We start from the raw sequence: 27,227 nt of genomic DNA on the forward strand, positions 1-27,227 counted from the left end.
TCTTCTTGATTAGCGATAAGCTTTCTCCCTACTCTGTTAATCCATATAAATATCTAGATACTCACATCACTGGCAATATCTCTTGAGGCCTTGGCTGCCACAATTGGGATGGCATCAACTCGCAAGTCATAGCCTTTCTGCTTTGCCTCTTCATTGGCGAGTTTATATAGACTCTAGAGAAAGAGAGTCAAAGAGTTAAAGGAAAAGATCAGACAGCAACAATTTGGAGGGTACTAAGTGACTCACAACATAATTCTGAAAGGAAAAGAAGTGGAAACAATCTAAGTTTCTGGAAACAGTGAAAAGCAAATAAATTACATTATATTATACCCCCCCAAAAAACCCTAGCATTAGAAGTAAATGTGATATAAGAATGGATATTAATCTATATTGATATATTAATCTATTTCATATGCATTATTACAGATAAAGATATAATTTGCAGATTAATATATATCAATATACATCAATACAACTAATATAGATTCATAGACAAAGCATCAATTCATACATATAAATGGAAAGAAAATGACAGAACAATATGTTTAATATTATGCATTCATGTATAAAATATACATACTTTTTTGGATTGGACTGTGATTTGAAGTTAAGGCAGTTGTTAGACAGGGGCTCTATTGCTTGAGTGTAACCTCTAGCCTTAAGATATATACTCATTCATTTCTTTACTACTTCAGATGTTATAAAAATTAAGTAACATTTTTATAATATTTTTTAAAAACCTAATGCATAATTTAAAACACAGTTAATGTGGCTATAAGCTCAAGTTTAAGATTCTAAATTTTAGTTATGTGAGATTATAAAACCTGTATCTATAAAATTGAGTTTTACTTGAAACATAACTATTTTTCAGTGTTCTGATAGAAAACACTTCTTCCTCACCTTGAGCACTTTTAGTAAAGAAACTTGATTATTTACCTTTGTCTCTCTTATTCGCTCTGCCCTGAAGAGATACAGTGACTTGCTGACTTATCTGACTGGTGGGGATGGAGTTAGTGGTCATGCTCAGAGCCGTTCAGCTCTCCTGTTCTTCCTTTGGGAACCAGCTTCATGCCTTGTAAGCTGGGCCTCACTCACCTCTACGAGGGCGTGGAGCAGATTGAATGTCCCCATGTAGCTGATACCTGGGCAGAAAACCCTATCTTTGATGTGTACTTAGCAGGCTCACTTGGCTTTCACAAAATATGTTCTTTAATCTACTTTTAGTATACAAAAAAGGAGGAGATTTTGACTTATATTTCTACTTCTTTGTTTTATATCTAAGTTTTATTCAAGACCTGTGTGGGGAATTGGTATACCTCATTGGTAGGATTGCCAGATTTAGCAAATGAAAATAGAGTATATTCAGTTGAATTTGAATTTTAGGAAAATAAAAAAGACTGCTTTAGTATCAATGAGACAGTATTTTATCTAGTGATCATTAGTTCTTGAAAAGTTCAAAGTACTACTCAGTTTCACTAAAACTGTAGAAATAGCTATAAACTGAAAACATAATGTGATGAGTTTGCCTGCAGAATTCTATGAAATACAATATTTAACCCAATGAGTGAAAAGTTGAGTAGGTGTTTGAGCCATAGTTACCATGGCAGTTGGATCCAAGAGTTTCCATAAAATCAAGTATAAAAAAAACAATGATGCCAGCATAGTCAGTATAACAGCACAATTTTTGTCCTTACCTCACTGTAGTTGATTTTGTTCTGCCTTGCCAACATGATCTCTGGTGTATCAGGCATTATGTGAATTTGAGTCTTGTCTTTTTCCCAGGCTTCAGTGTATAAACGCTATAAAAAAAGATTTGATTGAAAAATCATTGAGACAAGGACTACAAAAAATCATATTAAAGCAGGGTTATTATTGATCTACTTAGAAAAAAATAAATCAGATTTGGATGTAAGGTATTCCATTAGAGGTTCAAGTCTTATTGCTAGTTATCAAGGTTAAAACTCCATAATGACAATTTACCAGAAATGGGGAAAACCCTGGCCCAAAAGCTGTGTGAAATCCACAGAACCCACAGAATTATTTAGTACATGAGGAAACAAGCATACATGCTTCTCATCAGCTCTTGTGAGCTGTCTGCAGCCTGTTAACCTATATTGATCATTTGTCATTTTGTGTCTACAATTTCTTTTACAATTAAATATCTAAATGGCTCCTGGCAGAAAGTTTCCCATCTCTGACTCAAAAGATTTTAAGTATGTATTTGAATGTGATCCTGTTCCTACATGGATAATTTTGAATCCATAGTCGCTAAAGCTTAACAACATTTTTGGAATCTTAGGAGGTTGAGGGTGGCTGGGAGCTCACCTTGTTCATGTTGAGAGCATTGTTCTTGGCCAGCACCTGTTCCAGAGAGTCCGTCACACTGGTGAACTTTAGCTTGTCTGGAGGCTGGCGGTAGATGTTATCACTCAGGATCTCAGTGGCTCTCTTACACTTGACCACATCCAGAGACCCAATGGGGACCCAGCCAATGCCCCTCATCCACTGCAGATCGGACTTGTAAACATTCTGAGAAGAGAAAACCAAGGCAGAAACTTCACCAAGACCAAAATAATGTAATATTGCAAATGACACCAACAATGAAGTATGATTCCATTTTTCTAAATAGAAAACAAGCTCACTGTAGTAGGTAGGCTAAAAAAGAAATCGTGTTCCAAAGTGACCCAGAAATGTCTCCTAAAAAGTCATCAGATATTTCAGCTCATTAGCTGATACCACCAGTAGCTGTCAGTCATTCCAGTGAATGTTATTGTTATATAATGTCCCCATGAATGGGAAAGAACACTAGTGTCAAATAATAGGCTATTAACACATCAATTTTTTTGCCTAGCCAAATAAAATGCTCTGCATCTAACAAAGCATCATTTGATGCAGGGAGCAAAGTTATCAATAGAATATTAAATGATATTCAATAGCACATTTAACAAGCTGAATAAATTATATGAACAGGAGGATTTTTTGGTGGTTGGAGTGACCAGTATTATTGCTTTGTATGTACTTTTTCCTAATATTTCAAAATAACTTCCTTCAAGAAAAGAGAAAGAAGTTAGTGATATATAAAAATGATGTGGAAGCCAGGCGCTGGTGGCTCATGCCTGTAATCCTAGCTACTCAGGAGGCTGAGATCTGAAGATCATGGTTTGAAGCTAGCTTGGGCAGAAAAGTCTCTGTGAGACTCTTATCTCCAAATTACCACTTAAAACCGGAAGTGGCGCTGTGGCTCAAGTGGTAGAACACTAGCAGTAAGCACAAAGAGGTTCAGGGTCAGAGCCCAGGCTCTGAGTTCAAGCCCCACACCAAATCTGAAAAAAAGTGATGTGGAATTTCTGATGCCCCAAGGCAGACCCTTGATAGATATAATACTATTCGAGAGTCAGGGCAATAAATGACTATGTTATTGGTCCAGGCTCCCCTACCAAGTTCTCAGGATAGGAAACATGAACTTCTTTTTAGAATTGTCATATCATATCTTTCTCACTTTAAAATTATTTTCCTGCTGAAGATTTTTCTTTTTTTTTTTTAAATTTTATTTTATTTTATTTGAGAACATACTGTACAGAGGGGTTACAATTACATGGGCAGGATAATGCATACATTTCTTACCAAGCATTGCAGCCTCCTCCTTTGTTTACCCTTCATCTCCCTTCCCAGCCTCCCAGATTTTTCTATACTTGCTAAATATTATAACTGCCTCACAACAATGCTATTGGACCTCTGATCAGTTCACTGGAAGATTTTCACCCATATCTGCAGCTGAGCAGAAAATGTAAAGTGGTACTTCACAGAGGAAAAGGCAATTGGAATTATCTTTCACTGACTAGTTATCACCCCATAAAGAGCAGCAGGAAGAGTGAGAGCAGTAACATTTTATACCTCAGAAGCCATTCTAACTTTCAAATGCCTCTGTATTATTAAGACCAATCACAATGGAAAGAAGGCAATCCAGATAAAGGACTGACAGACAGTTGGCAGGCAGTCTGCCAATATTGTCACTGTATGAGGGACACCCACCTATTTAAACTACTTTTTACATGAAACAAAAGCATTTCTTCTTGAAGACAATTGCAAGGCACAGCACTCTGTCCATGGGAAGGTACAGATGTGGGAGTTTTTCATGTGGGCTTTACAGATTCCTGGAACAGCCAACTAACAGACAATTATGGTGAATTGATCTATTCTCCAAAGTTTCCTAATGCTTAATAATTCCTTCAAATGTTTATAAAACACACAGTACAGGAAATGTGCTTTTCACACCTAGAGTTTGAGCCTCCAATAGGTATAAAGCTCTGTTGTTGCCATGTAGTTCCACCATGAAGAGAGCCGCAGAGAAGCCATCAATCACTTTCAGACACAAGAATAGCATGTAGTTCTGTAGCCAGCATTAAAGTTCTAATAATTATAGCTTCCTTCATTTGACAAGAAAGCCAACAACAGATTCTGAAGTCCTTTTTTTAAATAAAAATTTGCTAGCTTCTTTCCTCTTTAAAGAACAAAAAAGTACCTCCTTCAGGTGGATGTTGAATTCTAACAATGTTTGATTCCAGTTTTATAGACTAACTCAAGCTTAGAAGATCTATTTCCTTATAAGGAACTCAATGTATTAAGAAGAAAGCAATTCAGATATTTAAAATAGATTCAAACCTTATTTAATGATCAAAGAATCCTAGCTTGGATAGTTCAATGGGTGGTCTAGAAAGTATAACTTTTATATGAAGTATTTCTATACACAGCTCTCTGGTAGATACTGTACTCACATCGCTCTGGAGATCATAGGCCTGTCGAGCATGGATGACATCATTCTGGTCCGGCAGGCAAATCCACTGGTGCAGGTAGTGTCTGTAATCCGCATCACTGACTAAAGTCTGGCACTTCTTAGCCAGCACCACCCCCAGCATGTCCACCGGGCTGCTATACTTGGTCTTCCACTTCTCAAAGTCCTTCTTGTATTCCCTGTCACTCTGGATCTTGGCCACATGCATGGACCACATCATCTTGGGGTCATCTTTAATGTCCCGAGCTCCAATGTGGTGGCCTAGTTGCTTGCGGTAACCATCTTTATATTTGTACTGAAGAGAAAATTCACCAGTCAAGCTTTATTCTAAACTTTTAGAGACCAAACATCTTATAAAAAAAATTATCCTATTTTTCATTTGAGTTTAGCTTTCAGTAATAAGCATTAACTTGAATAAGCAAGATGGGGGAGGGCTTCATAAAGAGTTCTGAATCTTTCTCAATTGTTAGTATTCCACCATTTGCTGTAATTACTAAAAATCCCTTTTCTGGGGTGTCAGAGTCCACCACTGCCAACCTGAAGTGAGCTGCTAATATGTTATTTCAACATGGAGAACAGAGTCTCATCATATTCCTGGATAGTATGCCTTCATCTGTATAACAGTGGTCTGTGCCTCACACAGTCTAGAAGTAACAAGTGAGCACACTGGTTCTACAGTGCGAAGTAGGGCTTCTTGGCTAGAAGCTACTGCTAAGTATGTAAGCTTGTGTCATTAGCCTTTCTCTAGTACTGAGCCATGGTCTTCCCCTTAAAATCTTACAAGATGAATTATAATAAGTATCATATGCAGTATTTACCTATGAATGTGCTACATAAAGCCAGATCCCAATCTCACTGAGAATCTAAGCATGTGCATTTTGCTTTCTGCAAGCCCAGTGACCACTTTTATGTAGACATTTCCACATCTGCAGCTGTGTTGTAGTGGACATACATGAATGCATCCTTCTCAGTTCTTGGTAGAACAGTTTGTGTAGAAGATCCTGTGTTCTACAGGTTACAAACCTCTTTCAGAAACATTACATCTTCCATTTCTAATCCCTGATATATTTTCAAAGGAAATTTCTTTTGAATAATGTTGATCACTTAAAATTGCATGTGAGATCGATTGAACAGAGGGACTAGAACTCACATCACTGGCGATATCTCTGGAGGCCTTGGCTGCCACAATGGGGATGGCATCGCTCCGTAAGTCATAGCCTTTCTTCTTTGCTTCTTCATTTGCGAGTTTATACAGACTCTAAATTTAGGCCGACAGCAAAAAGAAAGAAGAAGAGAAAAGAGAAAAAAATCAGATGTTGATATTCACATCCAAAAATTGATAGACCATTGAAATAAATCACAAAATTCTCCACACATAAAACCTGTAATACTCTTATTTTTGTGACTACTATTCTCTATACTATATCTGATTTTTATTCTCAAATTTATATCAAACTACCTATATACATATAGCATAATTCAAATGTATTAGGTTACCAAAGCTTACAGGCCTAAGGTAGGAAAATTTAAATGAACTCTTGTTCGTGGGAATTAATTTAATTCAATCTATGCCATGCAGACTCTGTGCCCATGGCTGTTCTGGAAATCTAATACAAAGATGAGGGCTCTCTCAGCTTTGACACTTCTGGAGAATTGGTAAGAGACCAATAATCTAGGATGGCACCAACCAGTGAGAAATCTAGCACAGAGGTATTTTAGCCATATCACGAACAAAGAGCTCCAGGAAGTGGTCACTTATTATGAACTAAGAATAGGAAGTTCCTGAAAGAAGGGTGACTTTTGAGTTGGATCTTGGTGATGAGGCAGGTTTCTATAAACCACAATGGCAGGGGAAAGAAAACTTAATTCACATGGGAGTGAATGAATTGAAGTAATAAAAGAGGGGCGTAAAGCCCCCAGGAAAAGTGCCAGGAATGAACCAAAAAATCAGAGGTTGGGCTATGAAATATGAAAACTCTGATGCTTACTTCTATAGTTATTCAGGAGGCTGAAATCTAAGGATCAAGGTGGGGAAGACAAAAACCAAGAGATTCCTATCGCCAATTACTTAGCAAAAGTCGGTAGTAAAAGTGTGGCTCAAGTGATTGAAAGTCAGCTTTGAATTAAACAGTTAAGCAAGGATATGAGAACCCAGGTTTGAGTCCTAATACAGGCACACACACAAATTTTTGAGTTTCATATTAAATTAACATTGTATCATCTTGTCTTAAATGAGGTAGAAATACAAAGAGTTTAACTGATTGAGAATAAACAGGCAAAGGAGACCAAGCAAGGATAAGCACTCAAACGGGAATTTTCCCTGGGCTTCTTTGAACCAGTAGCCATACAAAAAGTCTCGGAGCTTTTCAAGAAGACAGCTGAGAATTTCAGAAATGCTAAGTGGTAACTCATAGAAATTCCTGATCTCCTGATATTCGTAATGTCAGAATGCAATGTATGTTTTCCTGTAACAATTGAAAACTTCTTGGCTAGAGATATAGCTCAGTTGGTAGCAACCACAAGGCCCCACTACCACAACAAACAAAATAAGAACTTCTAATAATGGTTAGGCTAAAAGTTCAGTGCTTTCTGATGTGAGAAAGGAGCTTGATGTTTTTAGTTTTTGGTGACAAGAACTAGATACACAAATCTGCATTTCCAGAATAAAATCGTTTAAATGGTGGCTACTGAATCTAAATCCTGTATATTATATCTGAAATATATTAAGTATCAAGTATATTTTATATAAGCAGAAGTATAATATTCTATTTTTTTGCTATCAGAAAATTAATCTTATAGCCTCAATTTAAAAAAGAAATTGTATGGAGGGAAATATCAGTCTTGGAGCTGAGATTTAAATGACTAAGTGTACAAATGTGAGGTAGAAGAAATGTAGCATTAGCCCATGTAAAATGTCTTGTAGTGTTGATTGATCCCAAGTTCACATGCACCAGTAGTGACATAATTGCCAATGTACCCTAGAGTGTAGAAACAAATGTCAAATACCCAGAAGATGAAATAGAATAGTTCACTCTATTCTACAATGGTATTCCTCACTCCCAGTATTTTGTTTGGTTTTGAGTCACATTTTACCAGGGATAACACATAAGGAATTTCCAGGAACACTTAGGACTATGAAGAGAACTTGAAATGAGGGAATAAAGGAGGACCCCTTGCTAGCCTCTCTCTGTGGATTGGGCACAGCTCATTTCTGCTAGCCTCTGAGGATTTCCTGCATTTGCAGAGAGAAAAGTGGTTTGATATATGAAGCTGTGATATTCACTAGACACTATGTTGAAAAGGAACTATACAACTTGTGGGACAGGAGGGAAAAACAGAGCAGGAAGGAAAGGTGAAAGTGTTCAAAAATAAACATATTCTTTATCTGATTTATGTAGCCATAACCACTCTGTACATCACCTTTACAATAACAATAATTTTTAAAAGCACATCTGAATGGGATTTTCCACCAAAAAAAAAAAAATGGGCTGATTCATATGATAAAGCTTCTTATCTTTGGGAAATCCTAAGTAGACTGACAACCTGTTGGGTGAGATCTCCAGTCCTGGAAGGGAGGGTGACCTTTTTGCCTAAGCATCTGGGATTCTGTTTTTTGTTTTTGTTTTTGTCAGTCATGGGGTTTGAACTCTGGGCCTGGGAACTGTCCCCTCAGTTCTTCAGCTCAAGGCAAGCCCTCTACTACTTGAGCCACAGCGCCACTTCCAGCATCTGGGATTCTGAAATCCAAGATGTCCCTGTGCTCATCAGAAATGAAAAGGAAATGGGCTTGTTAATATGTACACAAAGATTCTCAAAATCTCTGTCTCTCTCTGTGTTATTTGGTAATATTGTGATTTTAGTCCTTTAATGTTATATATTGAAATGTTAAATTTTCCCAGGAGGCTGAAATCTGAGAATTACAGTTCAAAGCCAGCCAAAGCAGGAAATTCAATGAGATTCTTATCTCTAATAGACCACCAAAGAGCTAGAGTGGAGGTGTGGCTAAGTGGTACAGTATTAGCCTGGAGCAAAATAACTCAGGGACAGTATCCAGGCCCTGAGTTCTAGCTGCAGGACCAACACACACACACACACACACACACACACACACACACACACACACACACACACACACACACACACACACACACACACACACACAATTAAATTTTTTCCCTAAACTGTAACTTAAGTACAATACCCATACGTGGAAAATTTACTAAAGCTTTGCTTTAATATTAAGATGACATACATATGTATTCAGTTTATTGCTAATTTCTTCACTAAAAACCAATGAAAGAACATGGTATATTTAATCTCTTTTCCACTAATCTCTTTGAACTAATTATGTTTGTTATCTGTACTCCCAAAATTATAATTCTTATTTACACAGACCATTTATGATTGTGATAAAGAAATGTTAAAGTTGGTATTTATATAAAGAAAAAAAAGGATTCCTTATAAAGCTGCCATTTACTATTATGTCACCATTGAAATAATTGAAATATAAAACTGTGCAAATGTGGAGGAATGAGCATCTGCTCTCACCTCACTGTAGTTTATCTTGTTCATTCTTGCCAGCATGATTTCGGGTGTGTCTGGCATTATGTGGATCTGGGTCTTGTCTTTGTCCCAGGCTTCTGTGTATAAACGCTGTCAAAGAAAATACATAAGTCATCAGGACAAAAAATATCAATGCATAATTAATAGGAATTTCAGGACCATGATAAGTTTGTGAATAACAACAACAACAAAGGTAAGATTATGGAATTTTACATACATTTGTGTTTTATAAACATCTTCAATTAGTTCATCATGGAGGAGATATTTATAAGAGACTTCTAATAATTTGAAAATATTAATAGTTGAAAGAATGTTTTATGCAAAGACTTTAGCCACAAAATATGTAATTTTTATCAAAGGCATGAAGGAAATATTAAAATATAAATGTGACATGCTTCCACTAGAAGTTAGATGATAGATTAGAGAAGGAGAGAGAGAGATGATGGATAGATTTTGTACAGACACCTTTTGTTGCTCAGTACTCATGTGACTTTGCTCAGTCACACTCCTTCTTCTTTGGTTGAGGTTCATTTTCTGAATTTTGAAGACTCACTTACCTTGTTCATAGTAATGGCATTATTCTTAGCCAACACTTGTTCCAGAGAATCAGTCACACTGGTAAACTTGAATCTGTCTGGTGGCTGACGATAGACTTTGTCACTCAAAATTTCAGTGGCCCTTTTGCATTTTTCCACATCCAAAGAGCCAATGGGTACCCAGCCAATGCCTCTCATCCACTGGAGATCGGACTTGTACATATTCTGTTGACATAAATACTCCATAAATATTTATCCTCTCATGGGAATGTATTTTCATTTAAAGGACAAGAATTCTAGAACACTATTGTTTATTATTGTTATTATTATTATTGGCAGCACTGAGGTTTGAACTCAGGGCCTCGTGCTTGTTAGGCAGGCATTCACTGAAGCTGTGTCTTCAGCCCTGCAAATACAATTTAGTAGGCCAGCAAGCCTAGAAGGTTAAAGGATGAATGCTCATAAAGAAGGCAGATGTGCTACTTCCTCCTTGCAGAGGCTGGTGAGCTTGAAGCAACCTACGGCTACCTTGTCAAAGGGGAGTCATTCACTAATTTCTCACATTCCTATCATCCTCAATACTCACATCACTCTGGAGGTCATAGGCCTGTCGAGCATGGATAACATCATTCTGGTCCGGCAGGCACGTCCACTGGTGCAGGTAGTGTCTGTAATCCGCATCACTGACTAAAGTCTGGCACTTCTTAGCCAGCACCACCCCCAGCATGTCCACTGGGCTGCTGTACTTGGTCTTCCACTTCTCAAAGTCCTTCTTGTATTCCCTGTCACTCTGGATCTTGGCCACATGCATGGACCACATCATCTTGGGGTCATCGTGGATATCTCGTGCACCAATATGGTGTCCAAGCTGCTTACGGTAGCCTTCTTTGTACTTGAACTGCAGGAAGAAAAAGATTCTCATTTATCTGTTTTGACTTTTAGTTAAAACAGCCCTAAGTTATTTTATTAACTAAAATGAATACATTTCTATTAGGTATATCGTGGATATTTGCATGTTATAAACTATTTAGAAAATAAATGAAATCAATATACCAAAAATAAAATTTAAATTGAAACATGATTCTACCACCCAGAGCAAACTGTTCATGATGCCTCCATATGAAAGACAATAAAATTAGAATATGAGTCAGACATTGTATGGGGTTTAGCTTGCTTTCTCAGTTATTATGTAAGTGTTCTTCTGTCACTCAATGTTCTCCATAAACATGATTTTAATAGCAACAAGGGTTTCATTATATGGCATACATTAACAATTTAACCCTTCTCTGATTATTGATCATTGATATTTATGTTATAATTACCTCTACTATTTTTGAAATAAAGGAAAATACATTTTTATCCATGGACAAAAGAAATGACATTGTAACCCCTCTGTACAGTATTTTCACAATAAAAAATAAATAAAAATTTAAAAAAAAGAAATGACAGCATAACAATGTTAAGAGAAGTGTGGAAATCTCTGTTGAGGAAAGAAAATGCCTATAGCCAACATGCCTAGACATGTGGTTCATATGGATGGGCTGACTCTGAGCTATTTACCCATTCATTGCATAGGCCAGCCTTGGAAGGAACTCTATAGTAAGTTTATTAACAAGAAATATATCATGTAAGTAACTAAAAATGAATATCTGAATTATAGTCAAGTATTCAGTAGGACATGGACACATTTTGAAATGGTGCTATGGGCTCCACCATAGCTAGAATTTAGCTTTCATGATGAGAATTTTATTACCATTATTTTCATCTATTTCCTAAAAAAAAGATAAACTATAAGCAAGGGATTTAACGTCATAGTGCACTTGCTCCATGATGGATCCAAGAGAAACAAAGTGATATTCAAAGCAGAGCTTATCAGCTGTACTTACATCACTTGCAATATCTCTGGAGGCCTTGGCTGCTTTGATGGGAATGGCATCAATTCGCATGTCATAGCCTTTTCTCTTGGCTTCTTCGAGTCCAAGTTTATATAATTTCTGCAGTAGACAGAAATAATTATATTTGATTTATAAAGTACATTGTAAGGAAACTTTATCTTGTACTACAAATACATTGCTTACCTCACTGTAATTCACTTTGTTTTGTTTAGCTAGTAAAACTTCAGGTGTATCTGGCATAATATGGATGGTAGTTTTATCTTTATTCCAAGCTTCTGTATAGAGGTGCTAAAACAAAGACATAACAAGCATATGTCTGTAATTAATAGTCTGATCCTTTTTTGTTTTTTTAATTATCTTTAAGTGGTTGTACAAGGGAGTTGTCATTTAACAGTTTATGAATACAATATACACTGATCAATGTCACTCCTTACAACATTCTCACTCATCCCTTCCCTACCCATCCTATCCCCTATCCTGTTTCTTTCTCTTCTTAACTTTGTAGGCTATACATTGGATTCTTGGAGTAGTCTGATTCTTAGTGAGAATTTATGACACCGTCAATCTTGCTTGGTAAGAAGTACATTTACTTAAAACCTACTTTAATATCATATCATATATTTATGAATTGTCTTATATAAATAGATTTCAGTTTCCACCTCCCCAAAAAATACCTCCGGCATGCAAAGAAAGGACTTACATGGTTCATGGTAATAGCATTGTTTTTTGCCAACACCATCGGTATGGAGTCCATTAGGCTAGAGAACTTGAACTTATCTGGGTGCTGACGGTAAGCATGGTCACTCAAAATCTGAGTAGCTCTTTTGTTCTTCTCATCCTCAAGAGAACCAGTAGGTATCCAGCCAATGCCTCTTAGCCACTGAAGATCGGCTTTGTACAAATTCTGAAATTTCAAGTGATAAATCATGAAATGTTAAGCATATGATCCTAAAGAAATAAAAGTTCATATTATATGCCATTATTATTTTATTTTATTTTTTTGTACTGTTCCTGGAGCTTGAACTCAGGGCCTGGGCACTGTCCCTAATTAAGCTTCTTTGGTTCAAGGATATCACTCTACCACTTGAGCCACAGTGCCACTTCCAGACTTTCTTGAGTAGTTTATTGGAGATAAGAGTCTTATGAACTTTCCTGCCTGGGCTGGCTTTGCACTGCGATCTTCTGATCTCAGTCTCCTGAGTAGCTAGGATTACATGCATGAGCCACCAGCACCTGGCTTACATTATTATTTTTTTAGAAATTTCAAAAGTTAGCTATGAGTTACAAATCAACAAAATATGCTTCCAATTGGAATATTTTGATTTTTTAATGCATATTAAATTTCAGAAAACCTTCAAAGCATATAGAGAATGTGTCAATTTTTTTATGCCTACATTAGTCATCTACAGGCATGCATTGAAGCCCCTGGAGTACAATAATGGTACCTACAGATGTCTGGGTGGCAGAACACATTTTGAGCATGAATCCAGGGATTTAGAACTTAGTTCTAGAAACTCAACTCCCTTCACTTCAGAGAACTTTGATAATTAGGAAAGCAGACATATCATGTAATTGAGCAAAGGAAAATTAGACTCACATCACTCTGGAGGTCATAGGCCTGTCGAGCATGGATGACATCATTCTGGTCCGGCAGGCAAATCCACTGGTGCAGGTAGTGTCTGTAATCTGCATCACTGACTAAAGTCTGGCACTTCTTTGCCAGCACCACCCCCAGCATGTCCACCGGGCTGCTATACTTGGTCTTCCACTTCTCAAAGTCCTTCTTGTATTCCCTGTCACTCTGGATCTTGGCCACGTGCATGGACCACATCATTTTAGGGTCGTCTTTAATGTTCCGGGCTCCAATATGGTGGCCCAGCTGTTTGCGAAAGCCTTCTTTGTACTTGTACTAAAGGAAAAATAAAACATGTCTAATTCCTTTCAAAATTAACTTTTGTTGCCATTATTGTGGCAAATTACAAAGCTCATTAACTCTAAAGATCTCACTAAGCCTGGAGAGCCAAAAATATCAGCTTTCAAATAAGAGGGATTAAAGGCTAACTTTAGCTATAAATTCCACATATAATAAATGTACCTTTAATCTTATTCCCATCCTACAACTGCATACCTAAGATCATTTCACTCTGCTTTAATTTATTATCCCTTAGATGATTTTGTTCAATTTATAATTACATTAAGATTGCTTTGAAATGATAAATTAAAATCCAATCAATATCAGTGGGAGATAAAGTCTTACTTCACTAGCAATTTCCCGAGATGCTTTGGCAGCTTTGATTGGAATAGCATCCACAGGGAGATCATAACCTTTTCTCTTTAGTTCCTCATAACCCATTCGATAGAGTTTCTGTTGAGAGAAAAAGATGATCACTTTAGGGAAAATTACTTTTCATAAGCAACTGCAACATAATGAGTCCAACATGCTAAATGCTTTAACAGTCCATGAGAATAGTATCTGTGCACTAGATAACCCAAAAGTAATTGGAAATTATGGCTACAGATTGCTAATGAGCCCATTTTAAACTTTTAAGCTCTATAATCACCTCAATGCACAAAATTAAATGTCAGTTCTTCTCCAATACTTATGAGAATGCAACAGGGACCAAGTTTTAGAAAAAATGAAATGGATTATAATTTAGGCGCTGTTTTCCAATTAATGCTGAGTGTTTCATTATAAGTTGCTAGAATAAGAGCAATGCCTTTCCACGTTAATCTTCTAGTGGAGGAAAATTGTGCATAAGGGTGGTTGCTTCTGCATGGCTAATGTATTATGAAACAGTAACTACCTCATGCTACAAGTCATTCTGAAGGAGGATTATTATCTGTAGGTAAGACACAGTCTTCATAACTTGTGAAATTTAATATTTAAATATTTTTATTACTGAGTTAGAAAACCTTACATATAAAACATTGTTTCCTCAGATTTGTGACAGAAAGAAATAATTGAGACTATAAATTAAAAGCATTTTATTTAAAAATTAGATTGTTTAAATGCCTGCTGGTCTTGGATCTAGTTTTGTATTTTAGTTCTTGTAGTATTACTCCAATATTTTCTTCAATATTATAATTACTCTCATGGATCAAGAGGCATTGTACTCATAAACTGATATGTTGTCTTGAAACTCCTTTGTATAACTACTTAAGATAATTTTTGTGTGTGCCAGTCCTGGGTCTTGATTTCAGTACCCAAGCATGGTTCCAAAGCTTTTTTTTTTGGTTAAGGATAGCTGCAGCTCCACTTCTGTTTTGTTGGTGATCAGCTTGTTAATAATTGTAAATAAGAGTCTCAGGATTTTCCTGTCCCAGTTTGGCTTTGAACCATGATGCTAAGCTCTCAACCTCCTAAATAGCTAAGGTTACAGGCATGAACCAACCAGTATTCAGCTTAAAAGTAAATTTAAATTAAAAATAAGCCATTCTATTAGATTTTGCAATTTGTTATTTTAATTATTTTTACAACTATATATCTCAAGAGATTACTCTATGATGAGAATAAAATTAAAAACAAAATTCTCCTGCATGGGTTTCATGTGTTCATTCAAAGTTTCAGTGAGTATGTGTTGATGCTAATGAAAATAATGCAGATCTGGAGAGAATTATCTGTGCTCATAAATAAGACCTACCCATATAAAGGAGAGTGAAATAATTGTTTATTCTAATAAGATTCATTATTCAATAATGAAATAAAGGAAAGTAAAGCACAATTTTCCAACTCAATCCCAGTTAGGGAGTACTTACATTTTGATGTTCAATCTAGAATTCAGCAAATACGGAATACAAGTCTCATGTCATTTGCAAATGAAAATGATTCAGAAATGCAAAAGAACTTTTGACTCCATGGACTTAGAAGCAATTAAACTGAATTTTCTGAAAATGCAGGCTGAATTTGGAAACTTACATCACTAGTATTGATTAAGTTTGCCTTAGCCAGCATAATGTCAGGTGTATCAGGCATGATGTGGATTTGAGTCTTGTCCTTGTCCCAAGCTTCTCTGTAAAGTCTCTAAAATAAGAAATAAAAATATTTCAGTATTTTTTAGACTAGTATATGACATAGTTGGCTTCAAACGATATGCTGAATTCATGTGAACATTATAATTGATAACATAAGGAGACAACATAAGGAGAAAAAAGTGCAGTTTTCTTTTCTTTTTTTTTTTAACGTGCAGTTTTCTTGACTTATCTGGGATATAACACCCTTCAAGCTATAGATTTTTGATCTCCTTTTCCAAGTTCCATATAATACAGACCATAAGAAATCAATTCAAGTAGCACCTTTGCCAATATCAAATGGAATGGAATTATACTTCTTTTAGGAAGTAAAAATCTTCTTTAGTTCTTAATTCGGAGACAACAATTGGGATTGTCTTCTTAAAAGATGATTTATTCAAAGTATATCTAGAAACTAGGGCTTATATGTTTCTAGAAATAGATGTGGCTTACACTATCATACAATTATTTTGGAGGATAAGAAAATTGATAATCTGAGGATCCCTATAAGGACTGTTTAGAAATTTATCAAGATTATGCAGATATCCCAAAGCCATCTGTATTTCTGTCTTTAACAGAAGACAAAGAGGACCCAAACAAAAATTTCACAGATTTACTGAAATTAAGGAATCAACATTTAAAAAACAGGAATATTTAAAGTGTTGGAAAATCTCCCCATAATATCCTTTTTAATCAATTACAAACGATGAAACAGTAACTTGACAGTGGATGAATTGGGCATAATAATTTAACAGAGTGATCAAAGTTAAAATGATAAGCAATGGGACAACTTGATATCATGTATCCCCTGATCAGAAGACACAACATTTGACATCCTTCCAAATCAACAAGGACATAACAGAAAACTAAAACTGATGAGATTCTACAAAACAATTGACCTATTTTTTCTTTTCTCAGAAATTTAAGGACTTGAAAGACAAGGTAACAGTGAAGAAATATGTCAGTATAGTATAGTACAGTAAAATATATGGCCTTGGATTGGATTCTGAGCTAGTGACAAGTTTTTCTTTTAGTATAAAGGATATTAGTGGTACAACCGAACAAATCCTATATCATGTCAACACTAATTTCTTGATTTTGATCATCCCATGGTGGTTATATAAATTACTAGCAGGATATATACTCTGAAGTGTTTAGGATTAATGTGTCATCATGAAGCAACTTACTATCTTACAGATATGAATAAACGGATAGAGAAGAGGAGGAGGAAGAGATAGGAAACCAAATGTGTTAAAATGGTAATATTTATGTAATCAGGATGAAAAATATATAGTCTAATCCACTTTTAACCTTTATGTATCACTGAAATTATTCTAACATATTTTCATACTTATCAATATATCTTTGAGAAGTATAATGTGAGACATGTGGGAGTGGCATTTTCTTCTTTTTCAACATGATGGCTTCAGTACATATAAACCAGAGAAGCCAATTAAGACTACCAGGGCCAAAGCAAAGTGAGGTTCATTAACTTTCACCTACATCTATCCCAGCTCTGCTTCCACCTTTCTGATTCATTCCCACCACCAGAGTTTCTCAATTTTCCAGCTATTGGTGCTGCACACCAGATGATTCTTTGGTGTCCAGAGCTGTCTTGCGCATTGTGGGATTTTCTATAGCATCCCTGGTTTCTATCCACTAGAGGCCAGTAGCATGCCACCTCTAAGTTACAATAAGCAAAAAATGTTTCTAGATGGTATCTAATGTCTCTTGTGGAACAAAATTGTCCCTATTGAGAACCATTAAAACAGACTTAATGGCATGTGCCACTTGCATCCCAGGAACCAGAAAAAGAATGCTAATAGTGTTCATACTGGCATAGATATACTGGAAAGAAGAGACAGCTGGTTTGGGTTCTGCCTGGGCCCAAGAGAATTAGTCTATCAGGATCTCTGTAACTACCCCATATTGAGTACATATGGCCACTTTATGATCTACAGTTTTTCCCTTAGTCACCTTATTATATGTTCAGAGCTTCGTGGAGAGGGAAAAGATTCGAAGAAGGGGGAATTATTTTGCACAGATGTGTGCTTTATCAATCCTTTAGATTAAAATTGTCATAGTAAAACAAAAAAATGAAGGAATGGATATTTAAACATGAATAGTGAAGCTGACAGGTCAGCATTTACTACAGCTTTAGAAAACAAAATTGCACAAAGTGTATGAGTTTGGCTAAGGAGAGAGGAGTTACAATTTATTCATATTTAATGAGCTGAAAAAGGGCCTGGATATGTTATCTAAAACTTTTCAAATAGGTGCTATAGGTAAAATACATAACACATTGTATAATATATGCTATGTATAAAATATACATTTAGATCATATATGCATGCATATTTTAGATCCTCTAAGACAGTTACTTATATATATATATATATATATATATATATATAAAATACTTATTTTTGTAATGTTCAGGGTTAAGCTATTTAGTTGAGTAGTGAGGAGTAGCCTTTCCCTACTCAGCATAAAATTAATCTGCACTGCTACCTTCCATTTGTTTTTTTCAATAAATACTCATCAAATACCTATTATATGCCTGCACTGGTGTCAGTAATGGAGAGAAAAGTAAGTTGAAGATGGTATACACATATATATATATGTACATATATATATATGTACTTACTATGCTAAGGCATTATCATTTTATCTCAATTTAGCTATATTAAATGCATTATAATCATTTGGCAAAAAATACTCTTTTGTATTCTGAGACAGGGTCTCACTAAGTAGCCCTGGATGCCCTTGAAGTTACTACATGTGGCAGATAAACACTATAAAATTTCTACTTTGTCTATATACTATCTCCCTTCATCTACTCTATTCTAACTAAAAATAAAATTATGTCTTTAATGCCCTGAACTTTCACAGAAAAAACATGTTGAGTAATTTTCTCATTACATTCTGATTTTAAAAATTTGACTAAGCCGGGCGCTAGTGGCTCACGCCTGTAATCCTAGCTACTCAGGAGGCTGAGATCTGAGGATCGCGGTTCAAACCAGCCCGGGCAGGAGAGACCGTGAGACTCCTATCTCCAATAAACCACCAGAAAACTGAAAGTGGTGCTGTAGCTCAAGTGGTAGAGCACTTGCCTTGAGCTGAAGAGCTGAGGGACAGCGCCCAGGCCCAGGGTTCAAGCCCCACGACCAACAAAATAAATAAATAAATAAATAAATAAAAATTTGACTAAAATTGATACCAACTATTTTTATATTATTCCACAAATCAACATACAGTAAATCAACATAAACCATTATGCTGTCCTGTGGAAAGTAGTATAATACTTTGCTATTCTGCTCCTTCATTAAATGCATACTATTGAGAAACTGCTAGGTAGCAGACACTACATTCTATTTTATCAATTTCTAAAGCGATACTCACATCGCTCCTATTTTTGGCATTTGTTTTTGCCAGAACTATGTCCATGGCATCAGGAATGCTGGTGAACTTGTTTCTGTCTGGAGGCTGGCGATACTTCTTTTCACTGATGATCTCTGAAGCCCGCTTGTTCTTCTCTGCTTCCAAAGATCCTAAAGGACTCCATCCTATGCCTTTCAGCCACTCAAGGTCAGACTTATACATATTCTGTGAAAGGACAAAGCAAGCCATCAAAAATCTGGATTTCACCTGACCCCTTGGCTTAAGTGACTACATGCATTACAAATAGATGGATTTTAGATTTTCAATGACAATTCCTCTAATTTCTGCTTTATATAACTAAATAGCTATTAATATGAAACATGAAGCATTACATAAACTAACAAATGTAATAGACACTGACCTCACTTTGTAGTTCATATACTTTTTTAGCTTGGATAACATCATTCTGGTCTGGCAGGCATGTCCACTGGTGCAGGTAGTTCCTGTAGTCCACATCACTAACCAGTGTCTGGCACTTCTTGGCCAGTACCACACCCAGCATATCTACTGGGCTGGTGTACTTGGTTTTCCACTTTTCAAAGTCTTTTTTGTATTCTCTTTCACTCTGCATTTTGGCTACGTTCATTGACAACACAAGTTTTGGGTCATCTTGCACACTCCGGAATCCAATATGGTGTCCGAGTTGCTTCCTGTAGCCTTGTTTGTATTTAAACTGAAATCAAAGGAAATCCAGTACATCAACACAAACCAAGGTCAAGTTACAATAAATGTGTTCCATTTTCATATTTGTTTTCAAATATTGAAACAAGAGAAGGGATATCTATGCTAACTTAGAAAAGTTTTCTTATTTCCTATTTAAGTGGAGGCTTCTAAAGAAACCTGATGTCATTGAGTAGCAAGAGGTTATTATAAAGAATTAATAAATTCCAACTAGAGGCTGTAGACTGACTTCAGGATAACATTTCCTAAAATATTTGTTAGATTCTTCTGGAAATGATCATCTTACTGGAAAAATATGGATTAAATGGCAGAGAAATTATTAAGTACATGGCTTGGTGAACAAGCTTAAAACTGCAGCTGAATTTACTCAGTAGCAGGATTTTCAGAGGTCTGGCTACGGTTATATAGGATGATCAGTCCTATATCAATATCTTGCACCCACAGGTGGCTTAAAACATGAAATTAGAAGTTTCCACGAGAGCTCAGTGTAGTTCCAAATAAGTGTGAGTTGCCTAAATTTAAGTGAAAGAAAAATCTAGTCTTGATTCATTAAAAAATTAGTGTAATTGACAGTAGCAAGGCTAAAAATGAATCTAATACCATTTATTTGTTGTTAGCTGCTGAGCATAGCATAATTGAGTAGGTTCCACTCTCTCATGATACCTAGTTTTATTGTTACATATATTAAGGTTATTCAGTACTTTGAGTCGATTTTATCCTCATTATGGACAATCTGACAAAATTACGTACACAATAAGTAGTGCCACAAATTCTGTAAGGAACACAGATAAATGTACAACAGCTCATTTACTCTGGCCTAACATCCTATATCAAAACAATACTAAATTTTGAGGCACTGTAATTTTTTCCAAGTACATGAATATTTATAACAGTATGATTCACAATAGCAATTTGTCTCCCTTTCCTCCTACATAAATCCCAAACTTCAGCCAGAGCTAGCAATAACAACAATATCCATCATTAGATAAATGGATAAGTAAAATATGATGTATATATGCAATGGAATATTCAGTCATAAAAAAGAAATAAAGGGCAGATACATGTACAACATGTCTGATCTCAACAAACTATGCTAGCTGAAAAACACGAGACACAAAAAGTGACATAGTGTAAGATTTCACTTATATGTAACATTCAGAGCTGATGAATCCAGAAAGCCAGAAAGCATAGTGATAGTTGCTAGGCGGTGGAGGAAAATAGTAAGAAAGTGACTGCTAAGTGGACTAGAGTTTGAAGTGATAAAAATAATTATTTACCAGGACCTGAAACAGGTACTGGTTCTACCAGATGTAGGGACTATTTTATGAGGCATTTTGAGAGCAAACAACTAGGTTAGAGTACTAATTGCATGACATACTAATTGAAGAACTTATGTCAAATTAAAAAAAAAAAAAAAAAGAGAATAACAAAGAGACCTAGAATGTTTGAAGAGATTATCACATGTAAGAGGAAATGAACTAGGCTTGTGATATTCTAGAACAGAGACCTAGAGTTGATTGATAAAATATCTAAGTTTGAATAAGGAAGTGTATAATGACAAAGATGTTCCAAGAAGGGCATGACCTGTCCTGAAGGATCCTGAAATTAGTAACTATCTACACATCCAGAGGCTGTTGGATGTGGAGACAAGGTAAAATGTTGATTGGTAGGTTGGATTAAACTGTTATCTTCTAATTTCTATTCTTCTAATTTATTAAAGTACATACTCAAAAAGAGCTCTAATTTGCTGAAGATATATATATTTATATATATATGAATTATTTGAGTCTCAAGAAATATAATTTCTACAGTGGTGGAAAAGTTCACTAATAGTTAATTTTAGTATAAGATTTCTAAAGATTCTAAGTAATGAGTTCACAGAAAAGAAATTAGGTTTTATCAAATGGTAGATTGTTCTGAAATACTAATGTTTTTTTTAATTCCTAAGCTATCTTTAGCACGTAATTTCAATGAAATGAGTTGAATTTCTGGGGAGCATTCAAACATCAGTATCATTTTAGGATCATCATTATAGTGACTCATTTTAATGAGGTGTTGACCTGTAAGCTAGACGTGGGTAATAATAATACATTTCGCAGAACTTCTGAGTGCCACCCTTGAATTAGCTAGAATCTTCTTTAATATTCTTGGAATTTGGTGTCAGATTCTGTCTTTTAGAGATTCTTTTCACACTCTACTTTAACTGACCTAGGGAATCAAGTCATTTTTTTTGTTTTAAAGATTTTGGTTAAGAAGTTGTGTTTCTCAGCCAGACACTGATAATTCATGCCTGTAATCCTAGCTACTCAGGAAGCTCAGATCTGAGGATCCCAATTTGAAGTCAGCCTCTTACTCCTATTAACTAACAACAACAACAACAACAAAAAAAAAGCTGAAGGTGGAGTTGTAGCTCATGTGATAGAGTGCTAGGCTTGAGCCAAAGAACCAAAAAACAACAACAGAAAAACTCATGAACAGTGGCCAGGCCCTGAGTTCAAGACCCATGACCGACAAAAAACAAAACAAAAAAGTTGTGTTGCCCTATGAAATTTTAGTAACTAACATGAACTGTTAGTCTAAATACATTTTATCTTAGTATATAAAAATTCATTTATTAATAGGGACCTTATCTAGCATATTTGGCAAATGTGCACCATTTCTAATTATAACTACAAGTCTTTTGTTCTGCAAGTGACCTTTTTCTATGAATTTTAGAACAGGTGTCCAATTGTATCATAAATATAAGTTTCTGAACTTTTTAGGATTTTCCATGCTAATTTCTTATAATTACATTAGGAAGTAAATGGCCTAAATATAAATAATTGGTAATTAGTTTTTAAATATGTACATATAGAAAGGAATTATTATTGGATGTTTGAGGTTGATTTATTAGTGGGTACTTGGAATTTATTTTTTTAAAAAATAGCCTAGTAGGAAACACAAAAATTAATTTCAAGCAAAGTAGGAAAAATCTGAAATCTTTAGTTCCTTTATAGTATCTCAAAACAACATCTTAGTGTAATGGATCTTTGAGGACCTCTGACCAACCTATAATCAAGAAGCACCTACTGATATTTGAACACTGATAAAGAGGAGTGAATTTTGGGTAAAACTGAAGGTAAGTTAAGATGAAGGGAGCAATGTTGCATTTTGAAAACTAAAGACTTTCTATAAAAATAGTTACCGCCATTTAGTCACTTGATGGAGATAAACATATCCTTACGGAAGTCACACTGGTACTTACATCACTAGCAATGTCTCTTGAAGACTTTGCCAGCTGTACAGAAATGGCATCCACCGGGAGATCATAGCCTTTCTTCAGCGCTTCCTCCCATCCAAGTTTATAGAGTTTCTGAAAATTAAAAACTTTTTTTAGCATTATTTTTTCTATATTAAAAGTAGATTATTAAGCACAAGCTTACATAGAGTGTTAATCAAATTCTAACCTAATCTACCTCATGTCTAAAGATGGCTGTTTGACAGACTAATAGCATCATCTGATGTGGCTCTGTTTCTATTTTTCATTTTGGCTCCTAAAGTCACTTGTTTTAAACACTAATACTAAGATAATAAAAATGACAAGAAAACCACAGCATTCTAAATACTTAATGATAAAAGTAATAGTTACCTTTTATACATTACAATAATTGTGTTAGCCTTTCTGAGTCAAATCCATTGAGTGGATTTATGTCTGTTAAAATCTTAGTAGTAAGAAAAGTAGTAACTAGTAGCAAATAGTCATCTAAATAAAAAGTAGCAAATAGTCTAATACTTTCTAATGAGCTTTGCTTAGAGCCTTACATAGAATTTCTCATTTGCTTCTTGTGGCAATTTAACGTGATAGCACTTTTATGGTCCTAATTTTAGGAATGAGGACCTGAGGTTTAGCTGGTAGGTGATTTAATTAATATCAAGTGACTCAACAATGCCAAAGCCAAAACTCCTATCAGTTCTGCTAGAGCCAATTTTTTTTTTGTTTCAGCAATTATTTATTTATTTCCTATTTCATACAAACACAGAGATCAACAAAACAGCTACAGCCTCAATGGTGCACACAGCTGGAGCTGGAGCCCTGGCTCTTAACTCTCTCGTGCAGCCTCCCTTCCCATTGTCTTACGTTTACATCACTCTTTCTAACTAAGCACATTATAAATTCACAAGTTTTAAAACAAAATGTAAAACCATGTGTATGTACTTTTACCTGACTATAGAGTGTTTGATTCTGCTTTGCTTGCAAAATATCAGGTGTATCAGGCATCACATGAATCTTGGTTTTATCTTTGTTCCAATCAATGGTATATAAATGCTAGGAAGTGGGGGAGGAGGGAGGGAAAGATATTTGAAATGTGAATAGCTGTGTAGGCAAAACAGAAAATACGGAGTACTTAAATGCACTTCACTGAAAGTAGTAAGTAATGAAAAGAACATATGCCTCAGAAGAGACCTTGTTTGAGGTCAGCCTTTGTGTTGCATCTGCCTCCTGAATGCGGGACTACAGGCATATACCACGTGTCCAGCTTTAAGCACAGATTAAAAAATAATACTTAAGATACTTTCCATCATTTATATGTAGATGAAAGCACTTAAGATATAATTTCTTAGATTCTCAAAGTATAGGAAGAAGAATGGCGGAATGCATGGTACTCATAAATCAACATGTTCAACTGAAACCCCTTTGTATAAGTCTTTACAAAAAATAAATTTAATAAAAGAGATGCTAAAGTTGAGTACATAAAATGAAACTTTAAAAAATTAATTTTTGTCAGCATACGTTTGCTATCAAAGGGGGATTTTGCTGTGGCATTTCCACTCAGCGTACAATGTATTCCAATCAATAATACCTGCTATCACTTTCCTTTACTCCCTTTTTTACTTCCTCATGCAATTTCATAATATTTCATTTTAAGAATGGATATCTCATTCTCAGAAATACCTCACTGTAAGAAATATAAGTAGTTTCTCACCCAATTAGAAGGGCAAAGGAAGGCCATACTAGAGATGGACCCTAGAGATGGACCCTGGAAAATAGTATAGGCCAATGCTCTTAAATGATTCACCACTGCCTGGAAGTGGTGGAGTGGAGTTCAGTTTCCAAACAAGAACCAGGGCCTTTTAGCCTTTCCTTACTTGGGTCTGCTGTAGAAAAGCAACAGTTCTTCCTACCTTGTTCATGGTATGTGCATTCTGCTTGGCTAGCACCATATCCATGGAATCAGTCAACTTCTTAAACTGGAAGGTACTAGGGTGCTGACGGTATTTCTGATCACTGGCATATTCTGTTGCTTTCTTGGCCTTCTCCACTTCTAAAGAACCAGCTGGGCTCCAGCCAAGCCCTTTGTACCATTCATTATAGTCCTGCTTATATTCATTCTATAAAAAGAAGAGACAAACTATCAATTTACACACAAAAGTATGCTACAAAAGTATCGGCTTCCTCATGCTAGAGATCCAAACATCACCCCACTAGAAGAGCAGCCTTACATTACTCTGTATGCGATTCATATTCCTGGTCAGCTCGATGTTCATGGCATCTGGAAGGAGGATGTACTTGTGAATCAGGCGCTTGTAGTTAGTGTTGGTGATGTTGGCTTGGGCATCCTTGGCAGCTGTGACACTCAGCATGTCAGGAGAGGTGTGGTAACTAGTCTTTGTCTTCTCATAGTTTTTCTTGTACTCTCGATCAGACTGCATCTTGGCTACTTGCATGGAGTGGACCAATTTAGGATCATCTTCCAGACTGCGGAAACCAACCATTTTCCCCTTCTCCTTTTCATAATTATACTTATATTTATACTGTGAAGAAAATATGGATGCATATGAAGAACAAGTCTCTTGGCTGATTATCATTCTAGTATCAATATTCTATTTCATAAAATGGATACTCATATAGCCCTCTCAAATCATAAATTTCTGACATTTACCTGTACAACTTAATTCTCACAACTACAGAGTTCTCCTTACAGACCCATTTTATATATGATTATATGCTGAAACCAGAGAGGTGAATGACTTGCTGAGATAACTTGTGGACACACTATACCATAGTGACTTATACATGATTTAGTGCTACAAGAATAAGAATACCACAACAAAAAGCAAGGTGGTTTAAGCAGCTTGATGTTGCCCTGATAAACCAACCAGTAGTCATTTCTTGATGAGAACAGGTTCAATTATGAAATGTACAGTTTAATTATATAGTAGCTTTATATCTGTGGCATTCCTTTCAAGACTCTTTAAAAGAAATTGTCCTACTTACCACCCTAACTTTTATGGAGAGGATATTGTGATACGTGGAGAGATTCTTATTCTGCCTGACTCCTCATGAAGTGGAGTCTACAAGTTATAGAGTAGAAGCCAGGAAAGTGGAATAGCTTGAGTGTAATGGAGAGAAAAGAACTTGTGACTCTCATGACAATGGGCGAGGAATATGCTGGTTAGGTCATAAAGATGAAGATCAGAGGGGAGAAGAGAGACCAAGTACAACTTGGAAGGTGACCAGGAAAGAATACTTTAAAATGTGATCTACCTTTCACTCCCAAGTTACTGCGTCATCCCTGGGAGTAGGTTTTTTGAGGAGTGAAATGTATTTCATAAAATGAAATGTGTTATGATAGTACCATGCTGGTTCATCAGTTTCCTGGGGGTTGTATAGTGTTTGCCAGTTTCTATGGTGTAAATTCTCCCTCCACAGATGACATCAAGCTACCAACCAGTCTGTAAATCTTCCCATGAAAATCAGATCATTAGCCCAATAATCAGCACTCCTAGCACAACACTCCACAAGGTACACTGTTGGGAAGTCAGATCCTAAAAGGGAGAAAGCAAGAACAGCACCAGCCATGAAAACTTGGTAAGGGCTTTGGATTTCTATTTGCTGTGCTTTGGTGAGAGAATTCAAAATGAATTCACCTACATCTCTTGAAGTGGGAGCTGATATCTAGGAGAGTTGTAATATGGTTTGTGTTTTATATTTCAGAAATGCCAGAGAAAACAAATGATCTGAGCTAAGAGGAATTCATAGACCACAATAAGTCTATTGTTAGCAGGCACGTGTGTTTTTCCTATTTTATCTCGTGGATGTTTCCCTTATTATTTTGGTTGATTGAAAACCCCAGCCAGATGACCATCTTGTTTTATACTTACATCACTTGCAATATCCCGGGAAGCCTTCGCAGCTTTGATAGGAATTGCATCTGTTCTAAGATCATAGCCTTTCTTTTTTGACTCTTCCAAAGAAAGTTTGTACATTTTCTGTAAAGAGAAACAAAAAAAAATCAATAATTTTCTTTTAAATATGGAAGCCTGAATTAT

At 35.8% G+C, this 27,227-nt stretch overlaps 1 protein-coding gene across 2 annotated transcripts in view; it reads right to left on the minus strand.

The window, feature by feature from the left end:
• Window positions 1-27,227, minus strand: part of Neb (nebulin) — a 212,847-nt gene that overhangs the window by 116,453 nt on the left and 69,167 nt on the right. Inside the window, exons 46-66 of one of the 2 annotated variants that reach the window (XM_042683485.1) lie at window positions 27,060-27,167; window positions 25,398-25,709; window positions 25,080-25,286; window positions 24,118-24,222; window positions 23,161-23,268; window positions 19,597-19,908; window positions 19,197-19,400; window positions 15,703-15,807; window positions 14,044-14,151; window positions 13,384-13,695; window positions 12,487-12,690; window positions 11,970-12,074; window positions 11,778-11,885; window positions 10,478-10,789; window positions 9,913-10,116; window positions 9,341-9,445; window positions 5,943-6,050; window positions 4,776-5,087; window positions 2,326-2,529; window positions 1,695-1,799; window positions 66-173 (exon numbers count right to left, since the gene is read on the minus strand). In XM_042683485.1, coding sequence (XP_042539419.1) covers window positions 66-173; window positions 1,695-1,799; window positions 2,326-2,529; window positions 4,776-5,087; window positions 5,943-6,050; window positions 9,341-9,445; window positions 9,913-10,116; window positions 10,478-10,789; window positions 11,778-11,885; window positions 11,970-12,074; window positions 12,487-12,690; window positions 13,384-13,695; window positions 14,044-14,151; window positions 15,703-15,807; window positions 19,197-19,400; window positions 19,597-19,908; window positions 23,161-23,268; window positions 24,118-24,222; window positions 25,080-25,286; window positions 25,398-25,709; window positions 27,060-27,167 — 3,756 coding nt within the window. The remainder of the gene's footprint in view (window positions 1-65; window positions 174-1,694; window positions 1,800-2,325; window positions 2,530-4,775; window positions 5,088-5,942; window positions 6,051-9,340; window positions 9,446-9,912; window positions 10,117-10,477; window positions 10,790-11,777; window positions 11,886-11,969; window positions 12,075-12,486; window positions 12,691-13,383; window positions 13,696-14,043; window positions 14,152-15,702; window positions 15,808-19,196; window positions 19,401-19,596; window positions 19,909-23,160; window positions 23,269-24,117; window positions 24,223-25,079; window positions 25,287-25,397; window positions 25,710-27,059; window positions 27,168-27,227) is intronic. The other variant, XM_042683487.1, reaches the window with a different exon arrangement.

This window comes from Dipodomys spectabilis, unplaced genomic scaffold, assembly GCF_019054845.1.
Source record: "Dipodomys spectabilis isolate Male_0828 unplaced genomic scaffold, ASM1905484v1 ptg000081l, whole genome shotgun sequence".
In the NCBI taxonomy this organism is placed as follows: domain Eukaryota; kingdom Metazoa; phylum Chordata; class Mammalia; order Rodentia; family Heteromyidae; genus Dipodomys; species Dipodomys spectabilis.